At 38.3% G+C, this 17,963-nt stretch overlaps 1 protein-coding gene across 1 annotated transcript; it reads right to left on the bottom strand.

The window, feature by feature from the left end:
- Window positions 1-1,077: 1,077 nt before the first annotated feature.
- LOC137957253 (protein DEEPER ROOTING 1-like) lies at window positions 1,078-3,514 on the bottom strand. The gene is made up of 5 exons (XM_068805001.1): window positions 3,306-3,514; window positions 3,099-3,177; window positions 1,601-2,136; window positions 1,349-1,514; window positions 1,078-1,246 (listed from the first exon to the last, which is right to left on the bottom strand). Exons 1-5 carry the CDS (start codon window positions 3,309-3,311, stop codon window positions 1,227-1,229), a joined length of 807 nt encoding a protein of 268 aa, XP_068661102.1. The 5' UTR covers window positions 3,312-3,514; the 3' UTR covers window positions 1,078-1,226.
- Between the last annotated feature and the right edge of the window lie 14,449 nt (window positions 3,515-17,963).

Below are 17,963 nucleotides of genomic sequence, written 5' to 3'. Positions count from 1 at the left end.
AACATAATCGACCCCGACATACACCCTTCCTCTAATGCACAACATTGTTGTGTGAACCATCAGGTGACTCGCACAAAGAGCACGATCATTGCTCCGACGCATAGCACTGTGGGATTGCCAGAGAATGCAAAATCTGGCACGCCTTGCCTAAACAACATTCTGACATGCTCCCGTCGAGAGCATTCCGAGCATCAGCACACCATTTAATCGATGTTGACGCACCCAGCCATCAACCAACATTTGCTTGATTCATCGTCATGCGCTCGACACCGGCGCACCCAATGCCAGACTGTGTGCCTGGTACACAATCGCCAACATACTCGACGCCTCCCTTGGCATCTCACTGCCGAGGTCTGCTGGTATAGCAAACCAGACACACACACTACCTAGGTATGACCACTGAGAACCTAAAAAATAATTTTTTTTAATTCGAGCTTCCGTTCAAAGGGCTCGCTTAACTCTACTCCACCAATGGAATTAAAAACAAGTTAGAGGTATCGTTCTGATACCAAATGTAAGACTAAATATGAATTTCTATAACATTATAAAATTCATGAAATAAATTTAAATGGAAGCATGAAAGAGCGCTTACCTCCAACTATATCGATCAAATTCTCACAGCAAAAAATTGTCTCTTCTATTCAGAATCTCCTCGATCAAAGAGTGCTCCTAAACCAAATATGTTGTTCTTGAATAAATATTTTTCCATCAAAATATAGAGGTTTTAAAATAACTATACGAGGGATAATGGATCATAAGGGTTATGAAAAACAAGAACTATTATCTCTTAAAAGGATAAGGTTATCCTGCAAAACAATAACTGCTAACATCTCATACTACCATACAAGAACTTTCCTTCTTCCGTTTAACAGGTCAACACTAACAAAAAGTGTGACAGTTTAGTACCAAAGACGAGTTGTCATCGAGGTAAAAAGGGATACAATCGATTATCTTTGCCACCTATGTTTGGCATTTATGAATTTTCGTCAATCTGTTCAAGATCTTCAGAGTAGGGATATCAATTATAACGGATCGTCGATGAAGAACTGTTGAACACTGCAGACAAACACCAAAATCCAATAAACGGAGGTAATTCGTCGTCATCTAATTTTAAACTCATTTACAAAATTACTTCCACGATTACATTCTTATTTTATGACACCAAGAGGGAGAGAGAGAGTTCGATCTTCAAACTAATGGACTTCCGTCAGTATCGGGGTAGGGATCTAGATCTCCAGAACAATATCTGCAAAGACCAAAAAAACCATTACATCTTGAAGAAGAGCGCCTGTTTGCCGAGTGCATTTTGATCTGTTGTGTGTGCAAGGCGTTTGGAATAAATACTTACATTCGGAATCAGTTTTGACCCATTTACATCCATCGTTTTCTTTGTCCTGATCACTCTGATGACTGGCAGAATCCGTTCGGGGGGAATATCTTTCCCCGAGATATTTCTTCCCTGATGTGGGCGATGTCTGGGGATAGATTTTCTTGTGAAGTATGGCCCTCAAAAGCTGTAAATAATCAAGAATACTAAAATCAGAAAAAACCATTCTGTACATGTATGCGCTAGTGACAATGAGTTCATCTGTATGCATACCTTTTCCATTCTGGACTCGGGAATTGGATCTCTTAAGCTGGGAGCAGGTGCAAAGCCCCCGTGACAAGCAAACAATTTTTTTAGAAGAAATGACATTGATCTTTGCCTAATAACATTGTTATTATGATCTTGGAGCACTTCTTTGCCTTTGCTCTTCACAACACTCGTACTTCTTGAAAGATCACCGCCGCTGTCGTCCGATTTGTCGCACAACTTATTGCAATTTGTTCGACCGTCGTCCAGGCAGGATGGACAGTTTATAAATTTATCCAATTGAAGGTTAGCCTTTTCAAACCCCGAATCATCACCTTCGGAAGTCGGTTTAAGCTTTAGTAATATGGTAAGCTCTTTCTGCAACTTGCCAACTTCTTCTGGAGTAAAATCTGACAAATAATGAGGGGAATGTGAAGCATATGTAGATTCATTTTTCTCTGGATTATCTCCTTTGATTTGATTGTTTCCGAAGGTTCCGATGGCGAGCAGGCCATGCGGCCAGTCGCTGAATTCTTCCTTGCGAGCTTCTTCCATGGAGTAACCTGCAGAATTTCGGATCCAAAACAAAAAAAGCAAAAAAATCAGATGAATCATACGAAAGTTATCTTGAAAACAAAGAAACAAGCCCAAACCGGAGGATGGTTAAGAAACAAGCAAATTCTGAGCGAGTTCTACGCGGGCATTTCGTTGGCTCTTGTGGGACACCCGAGACTGAGCCGTGCATGGATCAGGAGGCAGTGAAGTGCCCGACGTGGGCATTTCGTTGGTTCTTCTCCGGAGACCCGAGAGTGAACCGTGGATGGATCCCAAGGCAACGCCAGTGAAGTGCCCCACGTGTCGATGTTTCAGGGGACCATTTAAGATCTCAAATCTCAGTTGAGCAGTCGTATCGATTCGTCCAAACTCTTTGAAAAGATGGTCTTGTATAAAGAGTGGGATCATAGTTTTAGCTACGAATCTGACCCCTACACGTGGACCTACTTCCACCTTCTGTGGATTGCCGGCCAGTTCCTTCGTATAAGCATTTGTTTTAGAATTTACTGTTTTTGAGTTTTCGAAGTTCGGCTAAAGAAGGGTTTTGCCCTAACGAAAGCGACATGTCTCCACCCTCCAGTGTGATGCTCTTCTCCAGTGCTTGGATTCAGCTTTACATGACGCAATCACCGTGAAACAGTGCCCATTGTGTGTAGTGTCGGCCAATCCAAACGTTTTCAAATCATAGCGGGGGAAGGGCATCTCGGAGTTACTCGAGCGAGAGTTTCAGTGTGGTGTGGATAATTGAACAAGCAGAGGGGAGAAGTAGAAGACGAAGAGCAATAAATAATACAATATATTAAGCTAGATCAGGGAGCAGGAAGCAGGAAGCAGGAAGCAGCAGAAGAAGGATAAGCGATTATTAAACACGAACTGCGTATACAAGTGAAATCCGAAGACCGCTCTGGACGAACGTTTAACGAGCAACGAAAGTAGTTGGAATATTAAAAGCAAGCGGGAAAATACTTACGACTACTGGAGCCAAGGGAAGTAGGCGATCGTTTGCTCGTATGTCTTCCATTGAGTTTACTCTGCATCCAGTTCAAGATCTACAAGCCCATGAAAATATGTCATCGAATATCGTTTATATAAATTTATATAAATAAGCCAATGTCTAGAAAAAAAAAAAAAAAAGAGTAGTAGAGGCTCTAATTCGTATATCGATCTGGGGTCTCACCTTCATGATCTTTCTCGCCGTGAGAGAGTGGACGCACCCCCCGTGAAAGCGGCACTCGGACGAGAAACACAAGCAGAGAGAGTTTTGATTGGGGAAAACGAAGAGAGAGTAGGGATGGAGATAGTTAAGCCAATGAGAGGGATTAATAGAGGCGGGTATTGGAGGAATCCATGGGCAGGCAAGTAGTTGCTGAGGGTTCAAGTTCCCAAACACGGGCTTTTGCCGCTCGACCGCTACATGCTTCTTAACCACCCCTATCCCAACTAATATTTATAATAGTTAAAGCAAGCTCTGTTGTTCCCGATTTATATTCTTAAATTATAATTTAGTAGCCGGGTCCGGGGTCCGCCTTAAAGATCGAGCAGGTCAGGAACTGCCCCGCCTGCCCGTCACTCTCAGCTGCTCCTCCAAACTGACCTACGCTCTCTCTTCTCTTGGGTGATAAGTCTCCGTCTCCTTTTTAATCTTCTGGCTCCAAAAGAAACACCTCTCATCGGCCCTCGTGATGGGACCACCCACCACCCCTCGTGTACTTGCATATATGCAGCAAATACAGAACAAATATTGCCCACAAGGGAAAGTCTCATCCCCTTGTCTCCTTCTGTGTTTTAATAAAAAAATAAAAATTAAAAAATGAAAAAAACATAGAAAGAAAAGCTCAAGGGACAGGGGCTTGTGTGGCTGACCTGCTTACTTGGACATACTACCTGCCCGAGCCGGCAGCAAGTAGCTAGGTTCCTATGTGGGACCCAAGTAGGATGGCCAAGGTTAGAATCCAGCCCGGTTCCCGTGGGGATGTTCCTTACTGACCGAACCGACAGCTGAACCCCACGGCCCACTTCGGGCAACGGGCAGCCTCCTCTATTCCCTACCATGATCCCCCTTTCCTTGAACCTGCAATGCCATCAAACCCACCCGTTTTTTCACATTTTCTTGTGAATTCAACGAAGAGAAATCTTTCGCAACAGGATATGGTAAAAAGTCCAGTCCTTGTTTATTTGCCAATTACCAGCCTTAGTCCATTTAATTTGAAGAATTAACGCGTTGGGATCTTGGTCTTATCCAAATCCTGCTACATAATATCTGCTAGCGTAACGTGCTAATTAATAAGTCCAGATCGTCGTCGTCCCTGGAGGGGAGCGTTTCAGCGTTCGTCTGCTGCAGCCTCCTTTGAAAACTATCGGATCCAGTGAAAGATCGAATCAAATGTTCAATACGAGCTGTCTAGCCAATCCCGAGTGCGTATAGATTTCGGGTTGCGCGCTGCTCCCACCATCAAACTTCTCGCCCTGATGTTGCTTGAATTCTAGTCCCGTCTGAAGGGAACACACAAGATTTGGCGGTAGACCGAAGCTCCAGCATGCCCGCTTTGGATTTTTCTAGTTTCCAATTTCAGACGATATCTAGGTTATGTATGATGCCTTGTGAAGAATATCAGGAGAGCAGTATGATAGTGAAGGAGCACGATTCCCCGAGATCCCCACTTTTCTTTCTCCAACGTCGTTGAGGGAGCAAATGGTGCAGCGGTTATCCTTCATTCCTTATTCCTTACCCTGGATGGAAAATTAAAGAGTCCTTCACTTGCCTTGATCGAATCGAAGCGAATTAATCACATTGGAAATTAGGACGATTGGATAGGGTATGGACAAGTGGTGAATTGCAGCTCTTGCGAGTCGGCCTAGGCGATACAAAATTACAAAAACACTCACAAATTCCAAATCACCAAAGGAAGCGAAAATTGAGAGAAGAACTCGAAGCCCGAAACACAGCTTGGAAAAAACACCTAGCCATTAGCAGAGTGACGCTTCTCTGTGTTTCAGATTGCAGATCCCAAAGCCTCGTGCAAACCCAGCATTGATGCTGAAAATCCTCTCCCTTGTGACACTCTCGTAACAACGAAGCCATGCCGTTTCCATCCTCCAGTCGTTGGCCAGCTCTCTTCTCTTTTTTTCTTGCCTGTTTCTCTTTTAATTTGTTCTGCACGTGGGCTATGTGGGAGGAACCAAGTCGAGTCTCCAGGTGTCAGACAGGAAAAACGCTGTCCCAGATCCTTTCGTGTCGGATCAACACGTGTGTACAACTGGTTGACTTCCACGCACTTCGAGCCCTCCATTTGGGAAGGCTTTTCTTCTTTTTCCTTCCTCTCCTCACTTGACTTTAACGTATCAATCATGTAACTCAGGTTATTTGACTCGTTGGGTAAATTTTATTGAATTTCGGCTCATTTTGTTTCTATGGTTCTCTACCATTTGTCAAGGTTACACCCAATGGGCAATTGATGTTTAGTCACACATACCATACCATAGGGTCTCTTTGGAACCTTAGAAGAAAAAAAGAAATTAAAAAGTATTATTTTTAAAAATAGTTAGTAAAAATAAGATAATTTGATTATTATCACAATTTTATTAACTATTTTTAAATAAAAATGATTAAATTCTTATTTTTTCTTTTCTTTTCTTTTTCATAGGATTCTAAACAGATCCTAATTGTGAAGTTTTCACAAAGTGATGCCGCATCATCTTGGGGTTGCATGTAAACTTCAGCTTGGATCAACTGAAATTGGTATAAACAAGGAACACTAGAACAACAAATCTATGATTAAGGGGACTTCCTGTTATGGAAATCTAGATGACAACAAAGTAATCATGCACGACACAAATTTACGTGGTTCGGCAAATTGCCTACGTCCACGGGAGCTGCATAGGATTTTATTAATTCTTGAGGAATCACAATACAATAGAGAGAGCCTCAAATCCTCTTTGTTCAACAACGTCAATGAGTTACATAGTGTCTCTGTGTTACAGTACCGAGAGCTTCTCTCTGTGTGCAACAACTCTCTGTTTCAGAGGCCCACAACCTCTCTCTTTCAGCGACGGCGTCGCTGTGTTATGGCAACAATGAGAGTCCCACGACCTGTCTCTTCTGGCAACGGCATCGGCGCTCTGAGCACTGTCTCTTTCAGGTCTCGAGAGTCTCTTGAAAAACCTCCTCTCTGTAAGTCCCGAGACTTACTCTGTTTTTCCGCTGCATCTCTGTAAGTACTGAAGAGATGATATAAAAGGGAGAGATAATCCCCCCCCTTAATTTGGCTTGAGTACAGGACACGCCAAACGAAGGAAAAAGTCTTTAGGGGCCTACCTCTCTTAAACTGGCCCCATTACTTCTTGACAATCTCCCACTTGAAGACTAATATCAATCTGTCTTCACACGTATCAATGCAGTAGTTATTTCTCAAACACGATGTCCTCCATCTCTGCAACTCACTGTCCCTGTCTTCATGCTAGAAGACCAACTGAAGTTGCGCACAACTTCAATTTCTCAAGTGTAACATCCTTCTTCCCTGGTGGAACTTCTGTCAACTCCCATGTCTGATTCCCTAACAGGGAATCCATCTCATCCTTCATGCCCAACTCCCACTTGCTATAATTTTCATCTTGCAAGGTTTCTTCGTAACTCTGCGGTTCTCCACCATCTGTCAACATAATATAATTCAAAGTAGGTGAGAAACGTTGTGGAGGCCGAGTAGTCTTAACTGATCTGCGAACTGCAGTTGTAGGAGTGGATGGCTTTGGATATGACTGTGGAATAATAGGAATTGGTGCACTGGACCCACTCTCCCTGTCACTCGCATCTCTGCACTGCATGGTGGCCTCTGGTAAGTCATCCAATCTCACGAACTCGGGCTCCTGAGGAGCTGCTTCAACAACTGTACTGGACTTGTCCTTGTACACAATCTTCTCATTAAAGATCACATTCCTACTTCTTATAATCTTCCGACCCAGATCATCCCAGAAACGATAGCCAAATGCCTCGTCTCTATAGCCAATAAAATAACATTTCTTTGACTTAACCTCAAGTTCACTACAAGCATCAGAATCAACAAGAACATAAGAAAGACAACCAAAAAGTTTAAGGTGAGAAAATTTGACCTCTTTCCCGCTCCAGGCCTCCTTTGGCAATCCACAATCCAACAGAACTGATGGCCCTCTGTTTATCAAGTAGACTGCAGTACTGACTGCATCTGCCCAGAAAGTAGGTGGTAATCCAGTGTGTAGCCTCATGCTTCTAGCATACTCATTGATGGTTCTGTTCATACGTTCAACAACTCCATTTTGCTGTGGTATCCCAGAAATGGTCTTCTCCATTCTGATACCCAGAACTACACAATACTCCTTGAACCCGCCATCAATATACTTATCATACCTCAAACATTTTAGTTTCAAACCTATCTTTGTCTGAACCATGGCCTTCCAAATTTTGAACGCATTAAATACTTCAGATTTATGCTTAAAAAAATAAACCCATACCTTCCTGCTATGATAATCAATGAACGTGACATAGTAACGAGAACCTCCAAGGGATGCTACTGAGGAAGGTCCCTACACATCTTTGTGCACGAGGTCCAGTTTTCCTTTCTTCAGTGTTCTGCCACTTTTCAAGAAACTAACATTCTTTTGTTTCCCCATAATGCGGCTCTCACACATACCGAGATCAACTGATTTCAGTTCTGGTAGGTTGCCTCTGGACAACAGTTCTTTCATGTCCTTCTGACTCATATGGCCAAGCCTGCAATGCCACAGATCTGTTGTGCTCTCTGCAACGGTAGTAGCCATTGTGTTATTCAAACCAGTAGTCGAATAGAGTGTACCAGTTTTCTTACCCTGAGCCAATACCAATACCCCTTTGGTGACCTTCCATGTGCTATCTAAGAACACCACTGAATGACCACAATCATCAAGCTGTCCAAGAGAAATGAAGTTCTTCTTCAACTCAGGAATATGCCTGACCTTTTGCAAGGTTCATTTGTTCTTGTTAGGGAGTGCAATGTCAATGTCTCCCATCCCCACCACGTTCAAAGCCTCTCCATCAGCCAGATACCCCTTCCCAAAGTCACTTGCAACATAGTTTTACATTATCTCCCGATGGTAAGATGTATGGAAGGAAGCCCCTGAATCCAATGTCCAATCATCAACTGGACTATGAACTGTAAGCAATAGTGCATCTTGTACTTCTTTAGTTACTACATCAGCACTATCATTCTCGATCATCTTTGGGTTTTTAAAGTTCTTCTTTATGTGACCAACTTTTCTAAAATTCTAGCAGTTACATGTTGACCAGGCCTTAACTTGCTCTTGCCCCTGTGTCTTTGATTTTGATCTGCCTCTGTTTGAGTTCTTGTCAAGTGATCTCCCCCGAGAATCAACATTCAATGCCGAACTCGAATCCGAGGTCTCGCCTAAATCCCTCCTGCGCAACTCCTCAGCCAAAATCAAATTATGAATATCATCATATTTTAACTTTGATTTACCGGTAGAATTACTGACACCCATTCTCATGGCTTCCTAACTATTTGGCAATGAAGCCAATAGTATCAATGCACGTATCTCATCATCAAATTCAATTTCAACATACGATAATTGATTTTTGATAATATTAAAATCATTTAAATGTTGTGCAAACAGACGTACCATCTGCAATCATCAAATTGAATAACTTTTTCATCAAATAAACCTTGTTATTTGTTAAAGGCTTTTCATACATACCTGACAAAGGAGCTGCAAAGGATTTTATTAATTCTTGAGGAATCACAATACAATAGACAGAGCCTCAAACCCTCTATGTTCAACAACGTCAACGAGTCATACAGTGTCTCTGTGTTACAGTACAGAGAGCTTCTCTCTATGTGCAAGAACTCTTTGTTTCAAAGTCCCACGACCTCTCTCTTCCGGTGATGGCGTCGGCGTCGCTTTGTTACGACAACAATGTGAGTCCCACGACTTCTCTCTTCTGGCAATGGCGTCAAAGCTCCGAGCACTCTCTCTTCTGATTCCCAAGAGTCTCTCGAAAAACCTCCTCTTTGTAAGTCCCGAGACTTACTCTATTTTTCCATTACATCTCTGTAAGTTCCGAAGAGATGATATTAAAGGGCGACTCTCACGATAGACGAAGGAAAAAGTCCTTCGGGGCTCACATCTCTGAAACTGGCCCCATTACTTCCTGACACCTCCCTTGCACCTTTTCCATCCATTTAGAAAAAAAGGAAGATGAAGTTGGAAGGGTTTCAGTATCTCAAAACTTGGCAGGAAGCAAGATTCAACTTGATATGAAGTTAGAATGAGGCTAATATAGAGGTAGCAATTTATAAGTTCTCTTTTTTATAGAGTTCTATTTTTAGTTCCAAATAATTGATGTAAAATTCCTCAAATTCAAACGTATAATATTTTTTATATTTTTGGACCCTCTACTGGGTTTGATAAACTTAAAAATAGGAATATGGCAAGGACAGATCATGAACTAGGTTGAATTCTGTTCTTTGGGCGACACAAAAATGACCCTCTTCTTTCAAGTCTTATAGGGGAGACCCCCATCATTTTCTCCTTCAAAAAATAGGTCTAGGAGGGCCCATACCACAATGTAACATAAAGTAGATGAGGGGAAGACTCCCTTCTCATTTTCTAGGAATTCCTAAAAAAGAAAAAAAATGAGAATTATTATTCTAAAAAATAGTTAGTGAAAATGAGATAATTATCAAATTCTTCTTTTCACAAACTATTTTTAAGAATAATAACGATCAAATTCTTATTTTTTTTCATGAGATTCCAAACAGACCCTAGGAGAGAATGACTTATCCCCTCCTCACCAAAAACAGGAAAAAGACTGAAGAGAGGCCTCATGGTCCTTCTCCTACTTTTTCCATTTTGTGGTGGGTATGAGATCCCTTCTCCATTGACCAAGAAGTATTGGGGAGCCATCCTCCTTCCTTGACACGAGATACATATGTAGAGGTTCTAAGTCAAAACGTTTTCTAAATGTACAAACATCCACCCTCTTAACACATCCACAAGATATAATATTACATTAGTATAGTTTTAATACTTTTACAATTGATTAGAGGGGGAGTCCTATGGTTTAGAGGGTACCCCTCCCTTGGTGCCTATTTTCACGTTCTAAAGAGGGAGTCATATGGGTTAGAGGGTGGTGTATTTGAGAATTTCTCTAACCATTAGAGAACCCGTTTTAGTTTAAATGTGAACTCTAAGTACAATTAATAGGCAGTGTAGAGAAGGTAAGGAGAGTTAGATTATGGATTAGAGTTGGAGTGGGAAAAAGTTAGCAGTCGGGCGCAAGAAATGATCTGGTTTCCCATGTGGGCCTGCTAGCTCTGTCATCATAATCCCTTCAACGCCAAGAAGTTTCCTCCCGTCAAGACTTCTCGAGATTCATGTGTTAAAGTGAGGCAGGGAAGCTTAAATTTTTGGAGCACTTGGACCCAGGAAAAGAAAAGAACCAACCCATGTGCACTTGCTCCTTGCACAGTATCCTTTCCTTTTTTGGGTAGGTTTCCAACCCAAGGCATGAGAAAGTTTTCGTTGCGCTCGCCTTTTTCCACATAAACGGCGACGGCTACGGCTACCATAGGAGTTGACAACTTCACTCTACCAACCTTGAGTAAATTTTAAACAAGGCCGTCCACTTTGACCCAACCATTGTGGCTTGTGAGTCATAACCCCAGTGAATATAAGACACAATAAGGACTATTAATTACTTCAACAATTAGGCCCACAACAGTCATTTGTATGCGTAGATTAGTCTTTCAATTTAAGAGTATTAATTAAGTCCATATAGAATTACTCAAATTTGCTAAATGTTTAACAAACCAGAATATTGGTTGTGCTTTTCTTGATCTAAGCACTACAACAAGTTGTTGCTCCCCAAAATGGTCTTGTCCATTGAAGCTCAATCTTTTCTTCTCTCCCAGATCTCTTGTTTCTATCCTTTCATATTGCTCTTGTCTTTCTATATCTTTTGCTTCTAAAATATTGATTTTCTCCCTTGCGGTTTTAAGATCAATAGTCACTTGTTGAACTTAATCTTCAATAGTAAGTCACTATTCCCCCTAGACCACCCTAATCCATGGCCTCTCTCATAACCACCATGTTATCCATTGAAAACGCTGTCTAGGAGAGGAGCTCGTATAGAGGGATCCATACTGTTCACAACATTCATCTCAACACAAGTGGTGACAATATTTTCCTATATACATATAAAATTAAATAAGTGAGAACTTGAAGATTATTATACATTACATATAATTGCCAAGTTAAGAGTTGAAATGAAAACTCATTGAAGATTGTTGTTGTTAAGAAGAACTTATGCAAAGAAGAAGACTTGAAGATTGGAGTCAAAGTCAAATAGAAAATCTCAGGAACTCCAGCTATTTAAGTAGATAGCCAACCAAACTTCTATTTTTAAGCATATTTATGTTATGGAGCTTTAGAGCATGAAATATTTCACAACCATGTTTTAACTACATGCATCTAAATTTTTTACAATGGTAAATCCCTTAGTATTGCATATATCATGCTTAAATGTAAAAAATAGTACACTAGCTTATGGCATGATCTATCAACCAAAATGAGCTTGATCGATAATCTAGATTGCAGTTTGACATAACTTATAAAGCATGATTAATCATTGGTTCAAACATGATTGATTATATAGAATGTTGCTAGAAAGATGCTATAAAACATGATCGATCATCCCCTGTTGCATGATCGATCGATCAGAATGGGTTGATCGATCAATGAGTTTTCTAAAAGGTTGAAAATTTGTTGAAAGAAACACAAAAAATATAGTCATTATACATGGTTGATCGATTACACATTTTCATTGATCGATCAACAATTTTGGGTAATTTTTTAAAGATAAAAAATGACTAAGAGTCAAGCTTATCTATTGGCATATCAAATCTCCAAAAAAAATATTTTCAAGCTTCATATTTTTATTTTACCCTTTTGAAGAGAAACAACTTCATATTTGCCTAATCCTTTCATTTTCTCTTCACTCGCTTTGCCTACAAGGTTCCATCAAGTTCCTATACATTTCAGTTCTTGTGCTTAAAGACTTGAGGGCTTGAATCTCATTTGGAGAAAGGCTATCTCTCCAAAAGAGAGTTGTAAGTTTAAGTTTATTCTTTTGTATTTTAACTTTCTTTGATAGAGGTTTTCTAGCACCTTAAAGCTAGAACAATTTGTATTCTAGAGCTTGAAATCTAGAAAAGGGAGTGCCAACTAGAGCCGAAATCTAGTTTGTATTAAATCTGCTAGGGAGATATCAATTTGTATAATTGGGAATTACACTTAGCTTAATGAAAGAATAAAATGTCTTTGAAATTTTCAACTAATAGAGCACACCCATGAGTTTAATGGCTAATGAGTTCAAGGAAAGTTTATTACCCATGAAATTTGCTAATGTGATGAAGAATGAATTTGAAATGAGTTTAATGGGTGAACTCACATGCTTCCTCTTCAAGTTATGCAAATTGAGAATGGAACTTTCATAAATTAGTCCAAGTACACCAAAGGATTTCTATAAAGAATCAATATTGAAACTCTCAAATCAATTAGCACACCCATGAGTTCATCCTTAAATCTTGACTCAAACAACTCAGATATAACACAAGTTAAAAATTATATAGAAGCATGACTGGTTAGCTACTCTATTTATCAACTAGTAGAAATGATACCATGTTTTCTCTATGCTTATGTGCTAGATTTCAATCTGATCCAGAGAATCTCACTTAACGGCCATGACAAGGATTTTTCAATATCTACTAGGAATTTCAACATGGGGACTTTGGTCCTCCAACTCCTCTACCATAGATCTAGTATGTTATTCTGACGCCGATTTTTCCAAATGAAAAATTGATAGAAGAGTACATGCGATAACTGCTAATTACTGAGAAATATTCTTGTTTCTTGGTTTTCCAAGAAGCAACACTTAGTTGCATTATTTACTACCAAGACTGAGTACATAGCTATTAGAAGTTGTTGTGCACAACTTCTTTGGATGAAACAACAACTATAGAATTATGGTTTAGAGAAAAAAAAAATTTCAATTCATTGTGACAACATGAGTGCCATGAGCCTAAGTAACAACCCGGTTCACCACTCTCGTTCAAAACACATTGAATTTAGACATCCCTTTATTCAAAAGCTAGTTCAAACAAAGGAAATTGAAATTGAGTTTGATCCAACTGAAAACAACTAGCTAATATTTAGGACTCGATCGATTATCTTAGTTATGAAGTGTTATGACCTCAATAACAGGTCGAGTCATACAAAGGTAGTGGTTGAGTCATTTAGTATTAAGTTAATTATTTTTATTTCAATTTACTTTTACTTTATTTTTAGTTCAGTTGAAGAGTTAATATGCTGTAGGGGCATTATTGTAATATTATATATGGAACCTTGTTAGTGTGAACCCTACTTAAGGAGTGAAAGAAATGGGAAAACACAAGTATTGATTTAGAAAACAAGGGTTTTGAGTTCTCCTCAACGAACCAGGTTTTCAAGCTTTCCTTCGACTTGATTTTCTTCTTTTCTTCTTCTTTCCTACAAATCGCTGTGTGAGATCCATGACCGTAACAACATGTATTAAAGCTAGAATACAATGAGCAATTCTTCGTCTTGAAAAAAATGGCTTGCCATAAACCTCGATCTACTGGGAGAAATACGCACACGGGTTTTAGCTTTGGAAGAATTACGCACATGAGTTTTAGCTTTGTGTGAAGGAATGCGTGAATCTTCTATTAAAATTTCTGCAATTGAGAGGCATTTTGCTAAGGCCCTAGAGAGGAAGGTCGTTCGGCCTCAAAATTCTGAGGAGGAAAATCCGGAGATACAAAGTAAAAATAAGATTTTTAAGTGGTTCAAAATCCTTCTATGCATTGGTAGTCTACCTCCTAAGTTGTTTTAGTACTTTGAGGTTCTACTTTGGTTGGGTTGCCCTATGTAATCTGTTGCAATTTGCCTCTAAGGTCAATTACAATGTAGACATAGAGGACTTGCACCCTATGGACTATAATAGCCAATTTTTAATAATATATCTTCACTTAGATTTACAACAGGAAATTAGGCACATAGCCCGACTTAAACCTGATTTTTCAGGAGCTAACTATGCTAAATAAACCTAGACCCACACAGGGATTTGTAAGCAGCTCAGTAGGTACGCTTGCCTAAACCCATGAAAGGATTTTTCAATAATTTACTAGACACACCTGCCTAGACCCACAAAGGGATTTTCAATACCGCCTACCTACACAAGATCTTACGGCTAACAACATCTAATGCCACTCAACTTCTACACTTTAGCTATAACCACTTCACAACTTCTATTGCTCTGCCACAATAACTTCCCTGCATTTTCACCTTAGCTCAAACAACTTCTCTCGGACAATTTTAAGTAGCTAATTCAACTTCTCACTCCGACCACAATTTCTCAACTTCTATACATCAACCACCACAATTTTGCTACTTCTATAACTTAGCCATGACAACTTCTCTCAATTAATTTAATGTTAAGGATGGTCTTCCCTACCCAAAGCTTGACCCAATTTACAAGGTTTACTTGCTTGTAATATGGCTCAATATAAATTCTCTTAAAGCCAAATTTAGCAATATATTTTCAAGCAAATAGGTATTATTGGTATTAAGATCCTCATTGAGATTATTTTGATGATAATAAACACTTGAGTACTAATGATGTGAGTTAAGTACATTGTGCAGATCAATAATCCATAAAAAGAGATTTCTAGTAGAAAATCTAATCGACCCATCATGGTTCATCCTAATTTTCCACACAAGAAGGAATTAAGAAACTAAAGTCAAGAGGCACAACATCCAAACAACCTAGAAATACTATTTCTCAAAGAAGATGAAGGATAATTAGTTTTACAAAAGAATGAAGCAACAAGATGAAAAGGTAAGAAGAGTAAAACGGGTAAAAGAAGAGGATCAAATGAGGTGTAAAATGCTAAAGACGTCAAGCCTTGACATAGAATTTAAGACTTGAATTAAAAAATAAATACAAAAGGGGAGTAGCATAAAGTAGAAAATGAGTCAACCCCTATGGATGGGGTCAACCCCTTGCTATTTCATAGAGAGAAAAGGAGTCAAACAATGTAATGAAGATACAATAGAAGTTGACCATATATTGAAGGAGTCAACCCATTTGATAAAGATAAAGAAATCAAATCCTACCAACAAAATAAGGAGTTAGATACATATGGAATAGTCAATTCTCTACCAATGCTACAGAAGGAGTTGATGCCATTAAACAAACAAAAGAGAAAAAGGAGTTGAATCCTACTAATAGTAAGTTTTGGATTAAATGATAAGTTGAGCTTTATAAAGAGAAGCAAACATTAGAAGTTGACTACTGTAACTTTGATAGCAACCCCATTTCAGGAATCCACCTCTTTGAGGAGAAAGCAACAAAAAGGAGTTGATCCTAGTTAACATTGACTCTTAAATTAACACTTGACTTCACCTCTCCAAGGAATAGAAGCCAGTGGAGTTGAGCTCAAAGAAATATTCAACTACTGACAGAGTTGATGGAAGCAAAAAGGATTTGACCACAGGCATAGGAGTTGACCCTAAATAATAATAATCCAACTTTTCAAAAATATCAAAAGTAGATCCAGAAGTGATAGTCTTAAAATTTTAAATTGACCTACCAACATGATCGACAACAAAAACATGATTTATTGATTATTTTTTTATAAAGTTTTAGACTCGTTTTTCATTCAATTTTGTTCAATGCCATTAATAGACTTATCTATTATTAAGGACTAGTTTTTCTTAACTTTGGGAATCGTACTATTTCACCCAAATTCACCTCAAACTAAAACAACTCCTTTCAAAATGAAAAACAAGACTCTCAAGTTCTCATATGTACTTTGAGAAGTTTTAACCTCCAAAATCCTTGAGAGGCCATAAAATTTGAAAAATTTCTTCATTGAGTTAAGTATTTTGATGTTTACCTTTTCAAATCTTGATTGAATACATAGATATCAGTGTTGAACATTTGTCAAATATTTTAAGATCAAAATTGTTCCAACCATTGTATTGTGAGTTGTTGTATGAATGACTACCACTCAAAATTAGTACCAATAGCCTTTAATATTTTCAAATCATACCTGTACATGTAAATATGTTGAATTATAGGACATTTGAAAGGGATTTTAAAACACATTGAAATTTGGAGATAAGAATTCAAATTCAAGTATTTGTATGCTAAAAATTAGAGATAAATTGATTATATTTGGTCTAGTACACTTAACTAGAGTCATAACATGCTGAAATTATCCATTAAAATTTAGATTAGTAGTCCTGAGTTATACTTTGAAATCAAATATTACAATTATCCAAAAATTATAAATCAAGTTATCTTGAGCTGCGTATATTTTTAAATCAATTCATTAAGAAGTATATGAGTTGTCTTTAGTTTAAAATCAAGTCATTAAAGACTACTTTATACTGTTGAATATATGGATTATATGCTTAGGATTGGTGTGTCTACTTTTTTTTAGCTTATACTATTAAATTAGCCTATTGAGAGGTAAACTAAATTGGGCTACATTTTAAACAAGTAATCCTTGCAATTTGGGTCAAACCTTTAGCAGGCAAGACCATTTACACCCCAAAGAATTTGAGAGAAGTTTTTTGTGGTTGAGTAGGAGTTGGCAAATTGAATATGTTGCTATGCTAGTTATAAGACTTTGTGAAGGCATACGATGCTAAATATCTCCTTGAGGGTCTAAGCTAATGTACTAATAAGTAGCTAAAAATCCCTATGTGGGTCTAGGCATATGTAGCCTACGAAATACTAAAATTCCCTTTGTGGGTAGAAGTTAGTGTGTCTAATTAGCTGCTATAAACCGAAGTGAGTGTGTGATATTATAAATTTTGTATTGTGATTTAACTCTTTGTGTGGTAGCATCATAGTTGGCCATAGAGGCGATTTGTTGTAGATGTCATTTGACAGCCCAAACTTGGTGGATCCTCAAAGTGCTAAAACATCTTGGGAGGTGGACTAGAAATCCATGGAAGAGAATGTAAATGACCTAAAAATTCTATATGTATTTTTTTGTTATCACTTCCTTTTGTTCTTATATCATTGTACACAAACACAAATTGTAAAACTAATACACTTGCCCCTCTAAGTTTGTTCCTCATTGACCTTTTAGGTACCTAAATTCATAAGTAGCCACTGGAGTAATCAACAATTCAAAAAAGTCCTTAATGACTATATTTGAAATATATGCACAATGTAAAGATGGCATTATTTTTTCAAATTGGGGAAAGCATATAAAGTAGCTCAATGTAATGGTTGATTTTAAAATACAACACGAGAGTAGTAATATGATGTTTAGTGAATAATTTCAATGAGTAATAATTTCAAGTATAACCAATATGTATGTACTTGGATTTGAAAAATTATCCCTGAATGTTAATCTTTTACAAAACCTCTTTAAAATGCCCCATCAAATTACAATACTTGCATATAAAAAATGATTTGGAAGTAAAGGTCAAACAAGTTTTATTTCAAATGGAAGTCGATCACACAAACACATAAAACATAATTTTTGAATCAAATATAATCTTAAAATCACTAGGCACATGTTTAACAACTAGATATTTAAATATTCAATCAAGATTTGAAAAAACAAGCATTGGAATATTCAGCTCAATGAAGAGAACTATCAATTTTTACTTCATTTATAACTTGAGATGACAAAATCTTCTCAAATCAAGTGTGAAGGATTAGGAGGTTTGGAAAATGCTTGTCCAGGAGAAAATCATTTGAGGTGAACTT

Source organism: Aristolochia californica, unplaced genomic scaffold (assembly GCF_029961685.1).
Source record: "Aristolochia californica isolate CCGP_79_NKW_82.1479 unplaced genomic scaffold, dmAriCali1.0.hap1 SCAF_2, whole genome shotgun sequence".
Classification (NCBI taxonomy): domain Eukaryota; kingdom Viridiplantae; phylum Streptophyta; class Magnoliopsida; order Piperales; family Aristolochiaceae; genus Aristolochia; species Aristolochia californica.
Note: the sequence above shows the minus strand (reverse complement) of the source record. Positions and strands in the feature narration are given on the sequence as shown.